Source organism: Peromyscus californicus, unplaced genomic scaffold (genome assembly GCF_007827085.1).
Source record: "Peromyscus californicus insignis strain IS unplaced genomic scaffold, ASM782708v3 Scaffold_9__1_contigs__length_137607984, whole genome shotgun sequence".
NCBI classification, from domain to species: Eukaryota; Metazoa; Chordata; class Mammalia; order Rodentia; family Cricetidae; genus Peromyscus; species Peromyscus californicus.
The window spans coordinates 107,840,416-107,858,226 of record NW_026294617.1 but is presented as its reverse complement, the minus strand read 5'-3'; the positions used below and the strand labels follow the sequence as shown (position 1 = coordinate 107,858,226).

The window sequence follows — 17,811 nt, the reverse complement described above, 5'->3', positions numbered from 1 at the left end:
ACACTGGACATTTATTTTTAAGTATCCAGAGAGAGTACAAAAGCTGATGTGTGCACGAATGTGTGTGTATGTATGCTAGGCACAGCAAATAAACCAACTTAAGAAGCATAAATAAAAAATGAATTTTGAAACCACTTGAATCTCCTACAAGAATCCAATGACGAAAGTCGTATTTCAACACGTGTAGCTCAGTTCTGAAAAGCCAGAATTCCTGGACATGTGTTAATTGCTCAAACATGGTTGGATGATGGGGCTTTAGTTTGGGGGGTAAAGCTACCACCACTAGCAAAGCTGATGTACAATCAAGGAAATTTTGGATTGTGCTGTTTGTGGGGAGTAGGCTTCATTTGATAAAGCACACGGCAGAAAGTCTGAACGTGTGATAAAGAGAAGGCATGTAAAACAGGTCTTGAGAATGGCTCCTGAACCTGTCAGTCATTTATGAATGCATTATAGGAAGGTTCTCCTTGTTCTCCCCTTACAAAAGAATTGAAAAAAAAAAAAGGGTCTTTCTTAGGGGCAAGAGTAAACTCCCTTCAATCCTCATTTGTTTGAATATTACCTTTTCCCATAAGCCATGCTGAGCGTCTCTTTGCATTTATAATTTCTGTGAAGCTTGTACTTCCCTTGTTTAATTCTCTGTACTTTTCTCAGTGTCCTTTCCTAAATTTGTCTCCCTCCATTTCTCTCCCCTCTTTCCTCATTTCCTTTCTTCCTTTAGCTGAGACTCCAATGCTGTTTCCTCGTCCTCTAAACCACTGTTTCTGGCCTCGCTTCTCTAGCACTTTGTAAGAACTGTTTTCTAAGGACATATACTCTCAACATGGCATCTCTGCACTGTAGGAGGTAAAGGGAAGCAAGGAAGGAAGGATAACCTTTGGCCCTTGTAGTCCTTGAGGTCCAGGAGGTCCAGGGGGGCCCTGAAGCAAGAGAAGACACGTTGTAAAACATACCAAGTAGACATGTTAAAATTTCAGGCTTTAGAACTAACAAGCACACCGCACGTTTCTATCATAATTAGATATTTCTAGATATTGATTTTCAATGGGACACTATTTCATCAGTTACATAATGATAAATCAGACTCCCACTCTGAGTACTGAAGAGAACTCTCAGTACGCTCTTCAAGTCACCATGTTACAGAAGCAGCTTTGGATTCGGTAAGACAGTTGACAATTGCTGCCTCCTCTTCTGCATACATCTTCTTGTGATAAATGACCTGACTGTTGTAACCCTTCCTTCTCAGTCATCTACTTCACAGGCTTTGATTTCTTCTCTCTCTCCTTCCTTCTTTCTTTCCTTTTCTTTTTCTTCCTTCTCTTTCTATCTTTCTCTCCTCTCTCCCTTCCTCCCTCTCTCCCTCCCCCTCCTCTCTCGAGACGGGGTCTCTCTATGTAGTCCTGGCTGTCCTGGAACTTGCTATGTAGACCAGGCTAGCTTCAAACTTACAGAGATCAACCTGTCACTGCCTTGAGAGTCTTGGGCTTAAAGGTGTGCCACACAATGCTCTAGCAAGGCTTTGATTTCTAAGCCACAAAAGATAAAGCTATCTTATTAACCAGAGGCTAAAGTCTTTTTAAAAAAAAAAGTAATAACTTTTTCTGGACTTTCCCATAGAACAGATAGTAATTTAATGAGGTCAAATGTCTTAAAAGGTTAATAACATAAACATAAAGTAAACGCCCGATAAAAACCCACTGCTACATTAGTCCAGTCTTGCCCTGCATGCATCCATACTGAACTCAAAGCCACAGACCACAGAGATCATGCAAAAGGAGTTACCGTGACAGTTAAGGTGGTGATCCTCTGTTGGGAAATGGATCGACAGAGACAAGAGTTACCTATTCTGTGTCAAAACCAAGCAACAGACTTCCGAAAAAATCCACTTCTAAAGTATATGTTGTCAAGCCAGATGTCTTTTAAGTCACAGAGAGCTACAGCAAACACACTAGCCTATCTCAATACTGCATACTTGTCAAGGGTTGGGAAAGATTTTTAGAATTTTATTTTAAAAATTATAAGAAAACAACGCATAAAATTTTCCATATGCCTGATTTTTAAAACTCACATAATTAAAAAAATTATATAGTTAAGTACCTGTATGCTAAAGGTTGGTCAGCCTAATTGTGAATTGTGAAATTTGCTATTGATAAAAAGCTCCATTCTAGATTTTGATTAGGGAAGAGTGAAATATCTTTCTTCTCTTACTCTGTAGTTCATTTTTTACATTATAATTGACCCCCGCTATGTGCTATAATCAAAGAAACTGACATTGAACTTACCTAGTTTGTTGACATGCTAAATATTTTAACAGAATATATTGTCTCAAAGCATGGGTTTCCACAGCATGATTCCTATTCTGTGATTACGTTTGTGCATCTAATAGTTTGTAGTTTACATCTTGTGCTAAGAGCTCTACATGGCTTATTGAAACAATAGAAAGGAGTCATTTGTCATTCAGGACTTTTGGTTATAAGAGGCATTGTCTGATTATATGTGAACTTGAGGGTATGGTTTTAATACCACCCCTCGGTGTACCATCACTCCATTCCAATCTCTGATTCAAACCTTTGTTGCCATTTTTATTATTGTTGTTGTAAAAATTAATCTTAACATTATCTATTTCATTTTAAATACTTCGATAATTCTTTACTGACATAGTTACTAATGTCCTTTAGAAAACACTATGCTTATACATGTGTTAATGATCCAAGTTTGTATTGCATGATAAAAGCAGTCAATGTGATTATAGCTTCAGATAATGCAATAAACAAGTCGGATGTTTCTGAGACAAAGGTGAAAAATCTCAATAAACTAAGAGCAAGTTCTTATACATACCCAGAATTTTATGTCATCAGACCTACACAATACAAGGTAATGCTTACACTATTTTAAAGAGGTTTCCCTAGACACAACAACTGGATTTACAGCCATGAGAAAACTGTTCTGTTCCTAGGATGTAAATGAGTCATTTACTAAAACAAGGAAATTATAGAGTAAAAAGAATTTCTTCACTATTGTCCTTCAATCATGTGTTGCATTTTTAACTAGAAAGCAGAATTACAAAATTCTATGAAGGTAAGCAGTTTTACAATTTGAATTCTCTCAGATTTTCTAACAAGGTCAAATATATATAAATTCACATCCTTACATAAATAAACACTTCTTGTTTGTCCTTTTTCTTAAAAATGTTAATGCTAACAACATTTTTTTTTAAAATAATGAGCTGCATAATGAAAGAATATCATTAGTGGTAATTAAACCAATAGAAGAAGTTGAAATGATGTACTAATAACTGTTTGAGAGACCTCAAAATTGGGAAGGTTCCACTGTAGCTCAGAAGGGAGCAAGTGTCACCAAAGCCAGCTAAGTTCACCAGCACACCACCTTGACCTCCACCTGGAAGCAGGCATGTACAGTTCCCAGAGTCATCCTACAATGTTGGCTCTTCAACGCTGAAGCTATATCATCCCAGCAGGGCTCCCTCGTGAAGGCCAGTAACGGTTTGAAAACCAGAATGTTTGGAAGTGATGGGGAACGACACGAAATTCCAGTGAGACATGATATGAGATGGGAGGTGGGAGCTAGCAGCAAAAGTCAATCTTGTGCTTTATGATTCATTTTGAGATGTTTATGTGAAAATCCTACCCAAGTTATAGGTTATTCTTCTTCACTTTTCATAATGATGGGTGCTTATGCTCCTTTTTACTGAAGGAGGAGACCATTACAGAAAGCCACAACTCATCAAATTGCAGAGAGCAACTAACCATGATGGGGGCCCTGTCCCAATTGATACATGCACAACACAACTCTTTCACCTTAAGACTTAGCAAACTTCTGGGAAGAGGGAACAGAAAGATTCTAAGAGCCAGAGGAAGTCTTCTGTGAAACTGTTTCTTCTAGTTATGACAGGGAAGCTGCATCTGTAAAATGTCAACAGCATGGCTGCCACAACAAGACCTGAGCAATTCCAATAGTTGACATCCCATTGTAGAAGGGAGAAATATCCCAGCACCCTCCCCTCCTAGATGAGGCAAGCAATTAATAACTTCCAAGAGAGAAAAAATTAGTATTCCCCAGGGACACACCCCTGCTGTGGAACAGTCTTTGTACACTATTAACCAATGAGAGTCATACATATTTACAAAGAGCTGACTGGCCTATAGCTGAGCAGGAACAGATTGGGTGGGAGAGCCAGACTAGGAGGATGCTGGAAAGACGAAGGACGGAGTCTCAGGAGTCTCAAGCAAGACACAGAGGAAGGAGGAGATAAGTATGCCGTACTGAGATTAGGTACAGAGCCATGTGGTAGAATATAGATAGAAATATGGGTCAAAGTTGTAAGAACTAGTTAGTAACAAGCTATTGGCCAAGCATTTATAATTAATATTAATTCTCTGTGTGGTTACTTGGGATCATTTCACTGTGGGGAAGTCAAGACTGGGAGGTCTGGAAGAATGCTGGACAGGGAGAAAAGATGGATCAGAGGAGTTGAGATAAATTCCTTTTTATGTTGCTTGGTAACAAAAAGAAAAATAATGAGCTGTGTTAGGTTTTTATTTTGCTCCATAACTTCAGCTCTAGTCAAAAGGATATAATCAGCAGTTTTGTTATATGATTTTAAATTTTGTTGCTCATTTAACTATAAATGAATGGATGAAAATTATAAATACCATAACCAGAATGACAAATATCTTAGTTAGGTAATATGCATAGTACTTCAACTATTTTATCTCCCATACTGGATAATGGATACAGAGAAGTTACATAAACTACTTTTGATGTTTTTTTCATAATCTGAACTATTTTATAAAACATAGTTCTAATGTAATATATTCATATCCATGTAGTCATTCTAGAGTGTTAGATACAATGTTTTTTAAAGGACACAATGATGAAATAAGCATCATCTATCACTGGTTAGAGATTGAGGAGAAGAAATACCAGCTATTCTTCCTCTAATGCCTTTCTGACTTAATTGATTGATCTTATTAGGGACATTTAATCCACCAGAGTATGATGTCAGGAGGAGGATGAACAAATGCCTTCAACTGAAAAATGACTCTAAGCTCTTTATAAACGTGGCATATGGTTGACCCAATGGGAATATATCATTAGGTTTGGAGACAGTATAAAATCATTGACTATGATGGATATTAACTGGATACTATTTACAGTCATGTAGAGCTTGAGATGGAAAAAAAAGAAACTGGAAGTGTGTATCCTTTCATTTCAAGGAACAGCTACCAGATTTATTTTCCAAAAAGTACATTACTTTCAGGAACTCCAGTAAAGTGTTCATGAGTGCCTAAAAACCACCCTAAGGATAACACTGTATTTTATGAGCTCAAACAAAAACATCTACTCCATTTTGTAGACAAGGTCAGTGAAGCATAGATAGTGATTTCCCTAAAATGACCGTGCTCCTCACTGGTAGAGGGGAGAATGGAACAGAAATGTCCACTTCAGTATAAGCATAGCCCATATGCTTGTTCATGCAAAGAATGTTTTAAAAACACTTCAAAACTTTGCAGAAAATGCCAGTAATATGGGAGCATTTCTTGGAAGAGTAGAGAGTGGGCACCCCTTGTGATAATTTGGATGAGAAATGTCCCCCGTGCATTTGAATGCTTGGTCCCCAGCTGGTGGCACTGTTTGGGAAGGTCATAGAACCTTTAGGAGGTGGAGCCTTTCTGGAAGAAGTACAAGACTAGAGGTGGGCTTTGAGGGTTTATAGCCCATCCCATCCCTGCTCTCTCTCTGCTTCCTGTGTATGGACACAGTGTAAACAGCCACCCCCCTATTTTGCTTCCAGACCTTCACTGCCTTTCACATGTCTGTTCTACCGTGATGGACACTATCCCACTAAAAGGCCCCACTAAGTTGGTTTTTTTTTTGGTCAGGTAGTCTACACAACACAGAAAGTAACTGGAACACTGTTTACAGGCAGAGACAAGGCCCATAGGGCAACTGGAAGCAATTTAAGGGAAATGTATAACATTGCTAATAAAGTTTAAGAGCTGTCCCTGTTTTACTGTGCAAGAATTTTGAAAACACTGTAGGTCCAAAAAACCTGCCTGTTCCTTGTCTCTGACCCTCCATATATAATTATCAACTTGTAGGGGGAAAGGGAAACATTTAGACAATTGGCTCAAGAATTTGACCATAACCCCAAGGTTACTGTTTATGTTTAAGCCGCTTGTAATGAGGAAGGCTAAATCAGGCAGTTGGCTGAATATACTATCCAATCCACATTTGTCCAAATAGGAAACATAGAAATAAAAAAGGCTAGTAGTGGTAGTGAAGACCACATAAATGTATAGGTCTATGAAAATTAGACCACAGTGGTGAAATCATGAGGACAGAAATATTAGAATAGGTATAAAATAGAGAGACTTTAAGCATCTGGTTTGTTTTTAAGCCAAGAAATGGCTTGTACATAAGAAGTACAGTCACTCATCCAACCACTAAATACTAACTGTTCATTGCACATTTACAGGCCCAGGCAATGTAGACATAAGGCATATTTTCTGTTACTAAGAAACTTACAATATGGTCATGGAAAAACTAAAACCAATTATGTGATTAGAGAGTAATCATATGTTACAGTATTGGCCCCTGACTTCTCATGTGTAGACTTTGAGGAAGAACTCAGCTGGTGAGAGCAGTGAATTTATGGATCAGATTCAGTGAACAAAAGAAAGGAAAAATAATGGGATGAGCCTAGGCAAAAGAGATTTGTAGGGATATGGTAAAAATGACTATGTCATAGGAAATGAAAAAAATACCTTGGCAGAAAAGATAGTACTGTAGAGACTTAACTGATGTCAGCTGGAGGAATTTGGTCTTGATTGAGTAGACAAGGACTCACGAAGAGATCTGAGCAAATTAGAACAATCAAAGTAATGACAGCTTATGAAAAATCAGCCTTAGAGACAAATACTGGTTACGTTAGAAGGTCCAGGCAACACCAGGGAGGCAGAATTGGCCACGGGATTGGGACAGGGTTAGACAAGAAATAAACAGGCTGTGGACCAGTATTTGGGAATGGACAGAATGAGTAGTGCTGAGGTGTGTTTTGAGAGAGCTCCTGGTGTGAGACTGTAAGAAGGACTAAGAACAGTTGTAAGAAGCTTCTAAACCTTCTGTCTCGAGCGAAAGGAAGGAACATGAGATCATCAATCGCTAGCAGTTAGTTGATCAGGTGAGTCCTCTAGCAGGTGGGAAAAGTACCCAGGAGAACTCGGTGTGTTTGTGGAAGTCAGCAAGAAAAACACATGGCCATGGAGGGGCTCTTCCAAACAGGTGGAGCTGCACACAGGCTAGACCCCAGAAATGGCCGAACTGTCAGGAAACCACTTGCTTACAACCCAGAGGGAGCAACTGTTCTGCCTAAGGAAAGGTCAGAGACTTTAGGCTAGCAAAGAAGTTAGCATGGATGGAAGATGTGGAATACCAAAACAGAATGGCTTCACTAGAGGGAAAGAATGGAGGAGACGAAAGCGGAAGGCCAGATGAAGCACAAAGATTTTCGGAAGGAAGGTGATTTGCTATAAATGTCACAGGCAAGTCCAGGGTGATGATTATTATGGACTTTCCCTGCAGGTCACCACTGGGTGACGATAGATACTACAACGCGCATGTGTAAACATGGAAAAGATGACTAAGAAGCAAGGGTGGTAGAGCAAACCACGTGCATTATTTCGTGAACTACTTTTCACTGAAAAGAAAGAAACTGAAACAAAAACACATAGAAGGTCAGTATGCACCAAGGACTGTCTGTGCAAAGTGTATGTCATATACTTAGCCATTTGCTATCAACGACCCAAAGAGGTAGATACTGCTCGCATCTTCATTTCAAATATGGAGAAATAGAGGCACACAGAAGTGAAAGACCTGGCCAGGTCACGTCTCTAGTTAAAGACGACAATTGAAATCAGAACTCAAGCAGTTCCTGCTCAGCTTTGTAAAATCCCCTATTAGAGCAAGGAAGCAACAATTTGCCTAAACTAACACTATGTTTATACTTGATAAGGTTTAGGAAGTATAAGGGAAACAAAAAATCAGGAATTTTAAATGCTATAAATTAAAGCTTCCTGGGGCAGGAGACAGGAGGGCTCGGAAGAGAAGCGAATAGACGTGCTTCATGTGAGTGGTGAAGAGAACTCATCCTCTGAGTGACAGGCACCCATTGTGGTGGTGTGAATCAGAATGTCCGCCAGGCTCGGGCGTTTGCACACTTAGTCTCCAGCTGGTGATTCTGTGTGGGGAGGTGCTGCAGCCTTGCTGGAGGAAGGCCATCACTGGGCAGGCTTTGAGAATTCATCACCTCACTCCACATCTAGTTAGCTCTCTACCTCATGTTTGCAGATGTGAGTGCTCAGCTTCCTGCTCCTGATGCCATGCCTTGATGCCATTGTGAACTCCAGCATTTTGGAACCATAAGCTAAGATAAACTCTTTCTTCCCTAAGTTGCTTTTGCTCCTGGTATTTTATCACAGCCATAGAAGACCGACACGCTTATCTGTGTGTGTCATTCTCCATGTGTCCTAGGGCAGAGAACGGTCACTTGCCTGTAAGGCCTCGTGGAGGTTGCCATTGTAGTCTATGATCTCAGTAGCTCCTGGATCTCCCTTTTGCCCAGGTGGACCCTGTGACAAAAAACAGACCAAGGCAAAGTCATGAGTGTCAGATGACTAGTCTACAAGATGGCGGCGGCACAGGTAGAGTCCTCCCTGCCTGTTATGTCCTTACTATGACGCAAGTGCATTTCAGAGTAATAATTATGTTTAAATGTTTTCCATATTGTAAAGGAGATGGCCACTTCTAACTTTCTGTCTGTGGTAGATGTGAAGCTGGCTCCAAACACACACATCTTTGTGTCTTGCAAAATACTATTGACTTCCTTTGCATTTGTTAAGGCAACCCCTAACCTCTTTCTGCTCATCTGTGTATCATAGGTTGCTTCCTCATTCCCTAAGAAGAGAGAGCAATGATGAACAATGTTCTGTAGGAAATATTTGGCATCCCCAATAAGAATCTTATCCCAGCCGGGCGGTGGTGGTGCACGCCTTTAATCCCAGCACTCGGGAGGCAGAGCCAGGCGGATCTCTGTGAGTTCAAGGCTAGCCTGGTCTACAAAGCAAGTTCCAGGAAATGCGCAAAGCTACACAGAGAAACCCTGTCTCAAAAAACCAAAAAAAAAAAAATCTTATCCCATATGCCCCAACTTATCCAAAACTAGAGGAAATGGAAGACAAGAATATTATACACCCACAAATACACATCCCCCAATCAAGATTACTAGAACACACACATCTCTCTCTACAGAGTCTAGACTTTTATCTTACTCATTATATCTGTTGCACAATCTCTATGACCTGTGTTCTAGTTTTTTGACTTTTCTAAAGAGTATAAACATATGGACTGTTACCTTAACAGCTATGGGCTTCATACTGCTTTTTTTTTTTTTCCAGAATAAAGTTTATTATATGGTAAGAATCTCTACATGACCTGATCTTGGATAACAAAATAAAGAGCAAGGAGAAGGCTAGCAGTGGGAATAATCCCAGTCTACCACTAATGGCTTTGATTATATACTGTCCATTCAGATGCCTCTCACAGTCACACCAACATGACCTCAAATCTGAGTTTAAACAAGAGGAATGCTCACCCGTGGTCCCAGAGCTCCAGAGTCTCCTTTATCTCCATGATCACCCTTTGCCCATGAAAAAAGAAAATAACAAATTAGCAGCAGGGCCACCGATGTAGAAATCTGTCACATTTAACGAGTTACTTGTACCATACAGCAGCACTTCAAACATGAACTGCAAACATATGAAGCAACCACCATCACCACTCTAAATGCCTCCTAAGGATGCCATCGATGGGTAGTTAAATGTCCACCTCAGAAACAGGGTATCTTGGAAAAATCAGACAGTACTCTCTGGCTAGCATTGGCAAAAGCAAAGTGAGTGATTTCTATGGTACCCAAAGTAACCTTTATCTTCAGACTGAGCAGGATTGTTTTCCTCTGAAGGGATTTGAATAAAGGGAAAAGGGCCAAGCCACTGTGGCGTCTGTCCTCACAGAAGAGAAATAGAGAAAACTGGCACAGGTAGGAATGGAGAGCTCATGCTAGGGAGAATGGGAACGTGCAGTCAGAGGCTAGACCTCCCTCTGATGACAATTAGCTACCTGTAGCTATTTTTAACACTCTACTGAAGTTGACAGCAGCCAGCTAGACCAGGCTGGCCAGACTTCCTTTATCTCATCTCTCCCCTTCTCCTTCCCCTCTCTGACCTGCCCTTTCTGTCTCCTCCCCATTTCCATTTCAAAGCAATACGAAATCATCTCTCTTATTTATGGTGTCATAACCCCACCTACAGAGACACCAAGAATAGACTATACTCTCCAAATGATCAGAAGTCTAGAATGCAGGTAGTAGAAAATACTTAAATCCGTGTATATTAAAAGGTTCTTTAAAATTAGAGCCCCCTCTATACAGAACTCAAAGCATCTTTCTGTCTTCCTACAAATTTACATAAACGGATAAGGACCAATGAAGACAAAGGGAAAGGGGGGGCTGTAATGTTTCCCAGGCAGGTTACACTAGTAACACGGGCCATGATAATCAACTTCACCACGGAGCGGGAATTAACAGCCTCTGAGCTCTAGTCCATTTTGTACTTTTCCATGATATTAGCTCATGACATTGTAAGTGACAGAGTACACGCTGTTTCAGGGTCTCTTCGGTGGTTTCCACTGTGTAAGCCAGGCTGGCTGCGGGGAGTCCCTCGTCCTTCCTCCTATCTTCTCGCAGGGGTGCAGGGATTACGGACGTTTGAGTTATTTTGTGGGTTCTGGGGATCCAAGCTCAAACCGTCAGCTCTACTCACTGAGCCACGTTCTAGTCCTAGGGTGACGTTCTAACTCTCGGAATGGAGTTATGTAACAAACCAAAAGTATGACATGAACCTTTGTCAAGAAAGATAGTTTATGCATTGTATGCTCTTACTTTTCCTTTCCTGTCTCTTTTCCCAAAGAAGCTAATTTCAAGAAACAGGACACACAGCATCTCTGAAAGAACAGTCTGAGGGTGGCTGGCAAATGACTCAGCAGGTAGAGGGACCTGCCACCAAGCCTGACAACTGAGTTCATCTCTAGATCCCAGATGGTGGACAGAGAGAATCAACTCCCACAAATTATCCTCTGACCTCCACATGTGTGTTGTGAAACACAGCATAACACACACACACACACACACACACACACACACACACACACACACACACACACAATGTTATAAAAGGAATAATCTGAAGGATAAGAGCAGACAAAACCAAGGAAAACTAAGCCAGTGTCTTGTGATATCATCACAGTGACAAACCGAATGTAAGCCCTGAAGGAAAGGTTTCATCTACTCTTTGTGGAAAAGGCAAAGGACACATATCTTGACGGCCTGAAGTCACATCAAAATGGTTATTGGTTACTGACCTTTGACCCCTTTGGGCCTCTAGCTCCTGATTCACCTTGTTTCCCCTATTGTGAAAGAGTATGCAGATGAGAAAAAGAAGGACAGGGAAGATCAGAACAGAGGCTCAGGCTAAAGAGGATCACAGACACACTGTATCTTCACGGCCCCACCCAGTGCGATAGATGCAGTGTCGGTTACTAGAACACAGAGGATACACATTGCTGTAACGCTCCAGGAGCTCACTCTCCGGTCTCCGCCAATCTCTATTCCATTATGACTCTGAGGACTGTTTTCCATCAGTGGCTGGAGAGAGCTCTGTAAGTGGCTCTTACGAGTCTCCACAGTGCTTCTGTGCTCAGATCTCTTTTTCATCAGAGATCACATCACCCCTGTCTCCAAGAGGGGCGGGTTAGTAGAATAGAGTATGACCACGTTAGTTTGCATAATGTTTAGGTAAACAGAGGTTGCACAGGCAAATAAATCCTTAGTTCTAATATTTTCAAGATATTACACTCCATCAAGTTACCATGGAAACGAACAGGGCACTCGGCAATGAGGTTTTTCTCAGCCGGCTGTAACACACATTTAGCAATAATGTGTAACATGACAGCACCTCTCCCTTTACATTCAGATATGTTATTAAATTACTTCACTGGGCTGCACAGAGTAAATAAACAAGGAAAGTCAGACTGTAAAAATCGCTACCCATCAGTGTACAGTTCAATGAGGTGTTTGTGATTTGGGTCGTTTTAGTATCTGTTGAAGAGTTAGTTGCATATTCCACAGCAAGAGGCATGCACTCCCTAACTAAAGAATGCTCTCTTCCAATGTAACAATAACTGACCTTTGGGCCTGGGGCTCCAGGATCCCCTCGTTCACCTCTCCCAGGAGGCCCTGCTTCTCCACGTTCACCCTGTAATAAATTACAAAACAGGTAAATAGCAGCCTCCCCATGGCTGTTCCCTGGAGAGGAATATGGGAGTTCGATAAAACCGAGGTAAACAGAGCACCATTACTCATTTACAGCATGCTGGCCCTGTGTTAATGTCTGAACATGAATGATCCCATTTCATACACAAAACAATCTGAGATTGTTAATTGTTGGTGCCATCTTGGCTGGGTTAAGGAACATCTATGGAGCTGCTGAAGCATTCTGATGGTTTTCATCAGGGTGTTGTCAGAGGAGATCGCACATTGGTCAGTGGACTGAGAGCGGAAGGTTTACCCTTAAAATAGGTGGTTGATGCCAACTTGGCTTAGGGATGGTTAGAACAAAAGGCAGAGGACAGGCAAGCTGTCTCTGTTCCTCTGGAGCACCTGCTCATGATAGCACAGTCTCTGCCTTGGCGGCAAGACTAGCGCCAGGCACTGCATCTAAGACCTTTAACTTCTGCCCAGGAGTTGCAGTACCAGCTTCCACGATTCTGAAACCTTCAGACCTGGACAGAGCCATGTTACTAGCATCCTTCTACTTGTAGATAGCTGGCTTCTGTGGGACATCTTTGCCTCTGTAATCACATGAGCCAAATCTCCTAATAAACCCCTTTCTTAGCCATGTATATACATGTATGTATATATGCATACATGTATATACATACATATTTACCTACCTAACCACTGACCCACCCACCCATTTGTTCATTGATGTTGGTTCTGTGTCTTTAGAATACCCTGAGTAATACATAAATATGTAATTTTGTCCTATAATCTCCATTTTATAAATACAGAAAGAGTTTAGTAAATGTCCATTAGGTAGCTATGTATATAAATGTAAAGACTTTTAAAGGGTATCAGTATGGCCCCTTCTACTACTTCTACTTCTTCCTTCTCATTATTATGATTATGATTATGATTATTGAATGGACATTTATTCACATTATGTAGCAAATATTAAGGAATTTCAGCAAAATGTATAGCACAGTGGTGAAGTCCCATGCTTTATGCTCTGATATCCTGGTTTTTTGAGGGTTTTTTTTTGTACTCTGACTGAAATCGAATTTTTCTAGGCAGATGTAGCTCTGACAAAGGCATTGGGACAGGCTCTTCGGACACACCATCCCCACTACAGATATCTAGATGCCTTTAGTCTCTCGTTCTTAGGATATGTCTTCACTGCCCTCCGAGGAAGACACACCATTTTGTTTATTTTTCAGATCTGTTGATAGGGGTACAAACCCAGACCGTCCATAAAAATGGTTAAGAGCCATTGTTGGCTCAAAATAGATTTTCAAATTTGAAATCTCCCCTTAGGACACAACTGTTTTTGAGATAGGCAACCCAACTAACAATTAAGTATAGAGTATTGCTAAAACATGACTTTCTAGGCACATACTTGCTTGTAGAAACGCCACACGGGTGCATCACAGCCTTCCCCTCTCCTAGAGGTACAGAGTAAAGCATTTGTCCTTCAGAGTCATGCTGAGGCCTTCATAACAGCAATTACTGCCCACTTTGTGGCTCTATGTATCTCTCTCTCTCTCTCTCTCTCTCTCTCTCTCTCTCTCTCTCTCTCTCTCTCTCTCTCTCTGAAACTATGGAATATTTAGGGATGACTAGCTCTACCAGCTGGGTCTCTTCTACCTTCCCCTGTCTAGAAAAACCTTCTAGAAGCAGTTCCCAAGGGCTTCGCCTGCTGGGACTCCTCTCCCCCTGTGGTAGTGGATATGCTCCTCCACCTGGCCACCTTCTCCTCTCTCCTGGCTTTAAGGCTTTACATTCAATCAATCTAACAGCTCTCATATCAGCAGACAATTTATTTCCCCTCTCTCTCTGTCTTTCCTGCTCAGAAAGGTCTCTCTTGTGTGAATCTGTTCAGGCTAACACAGAATTTCTTTAACGGGCCTGATAGCTCATGGTGTGAAAATGGGATTTCTTTTGAAACCAAGTTTGCATAATCCCACGAGGAGTCCCAGTCCCCTTAGGCAATGAATAGTTTCCACTTGCTAGGATGAGAGTTCATTTCACTTGACCAAAGCGGAAAGGGGGACTAGTCTGTCTGAATAGACCATGACATATTTCTCTAACTATTGGAAATTCCCCCTGGCCTATTTCTGGTGAACTCAGAACTCACCGAGGCAGAGTCTGCCGTGGTTTAAAAATAAGTGAATATAAGTTGATGCCACTTTGCACCTTTGATTCATGAGTCTGTCATGAGTACAACTCCATCATCAGATTCCTATCTTTTTATGTCTTACTGGGCAGACAAAGGCAGACTTGACTCTGTCTGCAGCTCTGTATTCTTTTTTTGCATGGCAGCATATAGCTTTTGCTTTCAGGGTCCTCTTTAAGGTTGCCAAATAGAACACTAAGAGATGGTTTTCATTATAGAATACTTCTACAAACATCATTCAGGGTAGATCTTTTTGGAGTGAAGTATTTAGAAATCTCTGTGACATCCATGGGGATGGGATTAATGTCCAATTTACAAGTGTATCCTAAAACGGATGAGGAAGAGCAGGGGTTGGTGAGCTCCAGCCCTCCTCTCTCTCTGCTACCTTTCCATGTCGCCGGGAGGCCAGTGACATCACACTTATTGAGGAATCCGGAGGGCAAACTTGAACTTCTACTATAAGTCACCCACTGGCTGATGTGCCTAGAGCTTCCTACGTGTAACTTCCGACTGCATGCCATTAACAGGTGGATCAGGCTGCCTTGGTTCTAAGGCAGAAATATGTGGCCATCTGAACAGTAGAGTCCTCCCACCTTTCTTTCAGCAGGGATGACACAAATTTCACAGGAAAGCAAGGGGAAATAAAGGTCTACTTACTTTTGTTCCTGGTAACCCTGGTAAGCCGGGCTCTCCTTGAGGACCAATGAAGCCTGGTTCTCCCTTAAAAAAAGATGGGCACACGAGGCATTATTCGTCTGACAGAACACTCAGTTCTTCCCACTGTGACTTTACTTCCTTGATTGTGAACAAGTGTTCTGGCTGAGATCAAACTACTTACTATAAGACGATCATCAATGAAAACTGAGCAGAGCTCCAGAGACGCTTTAGAAAGTGGCAAGGCCGTTGGACAAATGTCTTTATAATAATTTCTAAATTATTCTAAAGAGATCACAGTCCTGGATGCCTGCCTCACTGCAGTCTGTTCAGGGACTCAGAGGCAGAGGCACCTGCCATGCTCTGCTTGAATTCCTCTCTTTCAGGACAATAAGCTGAACAACAGTTTCCAGCAATTGCTTTCTAGGGTAAAGTGGTAGGCAACAATAATACATAACTGATACAATGAATATGGCCAGGGAAAAGATTTAGTAATGTTCAGCATGAAAGGAAAAGTCTCTTTTCTTGCCATATCTCTCAAACATCATCTCTACTACCTGGAGGAAATTCATTCGTGTTATAATAAATGGTACCCAGGTCTTGGCATAGATCTTCTAAGCCTCAGATTCCTCTGGGCTACAGGAATGGTGAATGACATCTTTTGCTGCTTGTAACTAGTCCCTTCCAACTACACATGAATTGATACAAGCAGGAGATGCTAAGTGAGCCCCCTAGATAGTGTCAAAGTGTAAGGAACCAATCTGATGGCTAGAAGGCTGGAATTTTCCATTATGTGTCTTAACCTATGGGAAGGGGAGAATGGCTGGAGATTGAGTTCAATCACAGAGGGTAGTGATTTCATCAATCATCCAATGGAATCCCCATAGAAACCCCTAAATGACAGGGCCAGTGCAGACTTTCCTAGTCAACAGTTACGTACCAGGAGGGTAGAGCATTCAGACCCACAGGACAGGGGCTGTTGTGTCCAGCATTCCTCTAGACATTCAGTGGGCCATTCTTTTTCAGCCTTTGTTATAAACTATAATGGAAAGCACAGCCCCGCGTCTTCCTGAACTGTGACTCATTTGAGCCATTTCTTAAAATGGGTGTCCCCAAAAGGCCTAAATCCATAGCCACATCAGAAAAAGTGCAGATAATCCAAGTAGCCTGGGAATTTGCTACATGCAACTGAAATGAAGTTAATCTTTCAGGGTTGGTCCTGAAACCTGTTACATCTGAGGCTAACCAGGGCAGCATCAGACAGGACTGAACTTCAGGCCAAATTCAGTGGGTGTCTGAATCAGAAAATTGGAAACCTGGTGTTAGAAAACAAACTACATATTTGGTGGCAAAAAGAATACCTGAGCCAGTGTTTACATTGTCTTGATATTCATAACGTTTTATTTTCTTTTTAATTAGTCAAGGCAAACAAAACATTAAGAGTCTAACCATTTAAAATATAAAATACATCCCACAAGGGTCCTGATTTCATATTTCCTGTTTTATTCATGCTCGGACTATTTCTGGAAGAATTATCAGTTCAGTTGATTTCCCTCTAAGTCAGCTGTTGTTGAACCTGTTTCCTGGTTCTTGGAATTAAGCAGGAAAGCATGGGGGGGGGGGTGTTCCGCAAGGTGTGTTAAAATGTTTGCATCTATGTTTCAAACAAATGAAATTTTCAAACATGCCATATAAAAGTTAGATGTTGGGTATTGGGAACAGAAGGATGTAGTCACCATAAAACATTTCGGGTGACACACTGCTCAACGATTTACTCTGATGTGGGTACTCAGAGGGTAGAAAGGTGGGGGCTTGGGCCTCGGAATGGAGGTGGATGGTAAGGTTATTTCCTATAGTTGTCATTCTACTTGGCACCACAGTCTACCACCTCCAGGAAGAAAAAACCTGGTAAATATGCCATACCTCTCAATATTTCAAAATAAAAACCTGAACTCAACTCAGAGAAATCATTTGTGAGTAATTCCACCTTTAGCAAAATAATTTGATTTGTTATTTTATAAACAAAATACTATAAGGGACATATTTATTTATAAATAAAATATTTCTTCTAATAAAGTAATATTTAGCATGAATAGGTATCTTCTTCCCACTTTCAAGAGCAATTCTGGAATGAACATTAAAGTCATTGGTCAATACGGATACCCTGAAATAGTAATGTAGAGGTTGAATATTTGCTTGTCAACTTGAACTCTTTACACATTTTTTTTTTTTTTTTTTTTTTGGTTTTTCGAGACAGGGTTTCTCTGTGTAGCTTTGCGCCTTTCCTGGAACTCACTTGGTAGCCCAGGTTGGCCTCGAACTCACAGAGATCCGCCTGGCTCTGCCTCCCAAGTGCTGGGATTAAAGGCGTGTGCCACCACCGCCCGGCCCTCTTTACACATTTTTAAGCAAAAATAAAATGATATCTTTAGCCCATCAAGTGTAAGCTTCATTAAAGCATACTAATAAAAAGAAGAATGGAAATTGCAGAAACACATTCCTTATTTGAGTTAGTGTTTAGTTTATAAAAAAATCAAGCATGCAGTTGCATTATTCACAAATAAATAAGGCT

At 41.0% G+C, this 17,811-nt stretch overlaps 1 protein-coding gene across 1 annotated transcript in view; it reads right to left on the bottom strand.

Moving 5' to 3' along the window:
• Positions 1-17,811, bottom strand: part of Col25a1 (collagen type XXV alpha 1 chain) — a 410,812-nt gene that overhangs the window by 37,736 nt on the left and 355,265 nt on the right. Inside the window, exons 19-25 of the mRNA XM_052730008.1 lie at positions 15,243-15,305; positions 12,321-12,389; positions 11,497-11,541; positions 9,674-9,718; positions 8,574-8,651; positions 1,783-1,806; positions 876-920 (exon numbers count right to left, since the gene is read on the bottom strand). Of these exons, the coding sequence (XP_052585968.1) occupies positions 876-920; positions 1,783-1,806; positions 8,574-8,651; positions 9,674-9,718; positions 11,497-11,541; positions 12,321-12,389; positions 15,243-15,305 (369 nt within the window). The remainder of the gene's footprint in view (positions 1-875; positions 921-1,782; positions 1,807-8,573; positions 8,652-9,673; positions 9,719-11,496; positions 11,542-12,320; positions 12,390-15,242; positions 15,306-17,811) is intronic.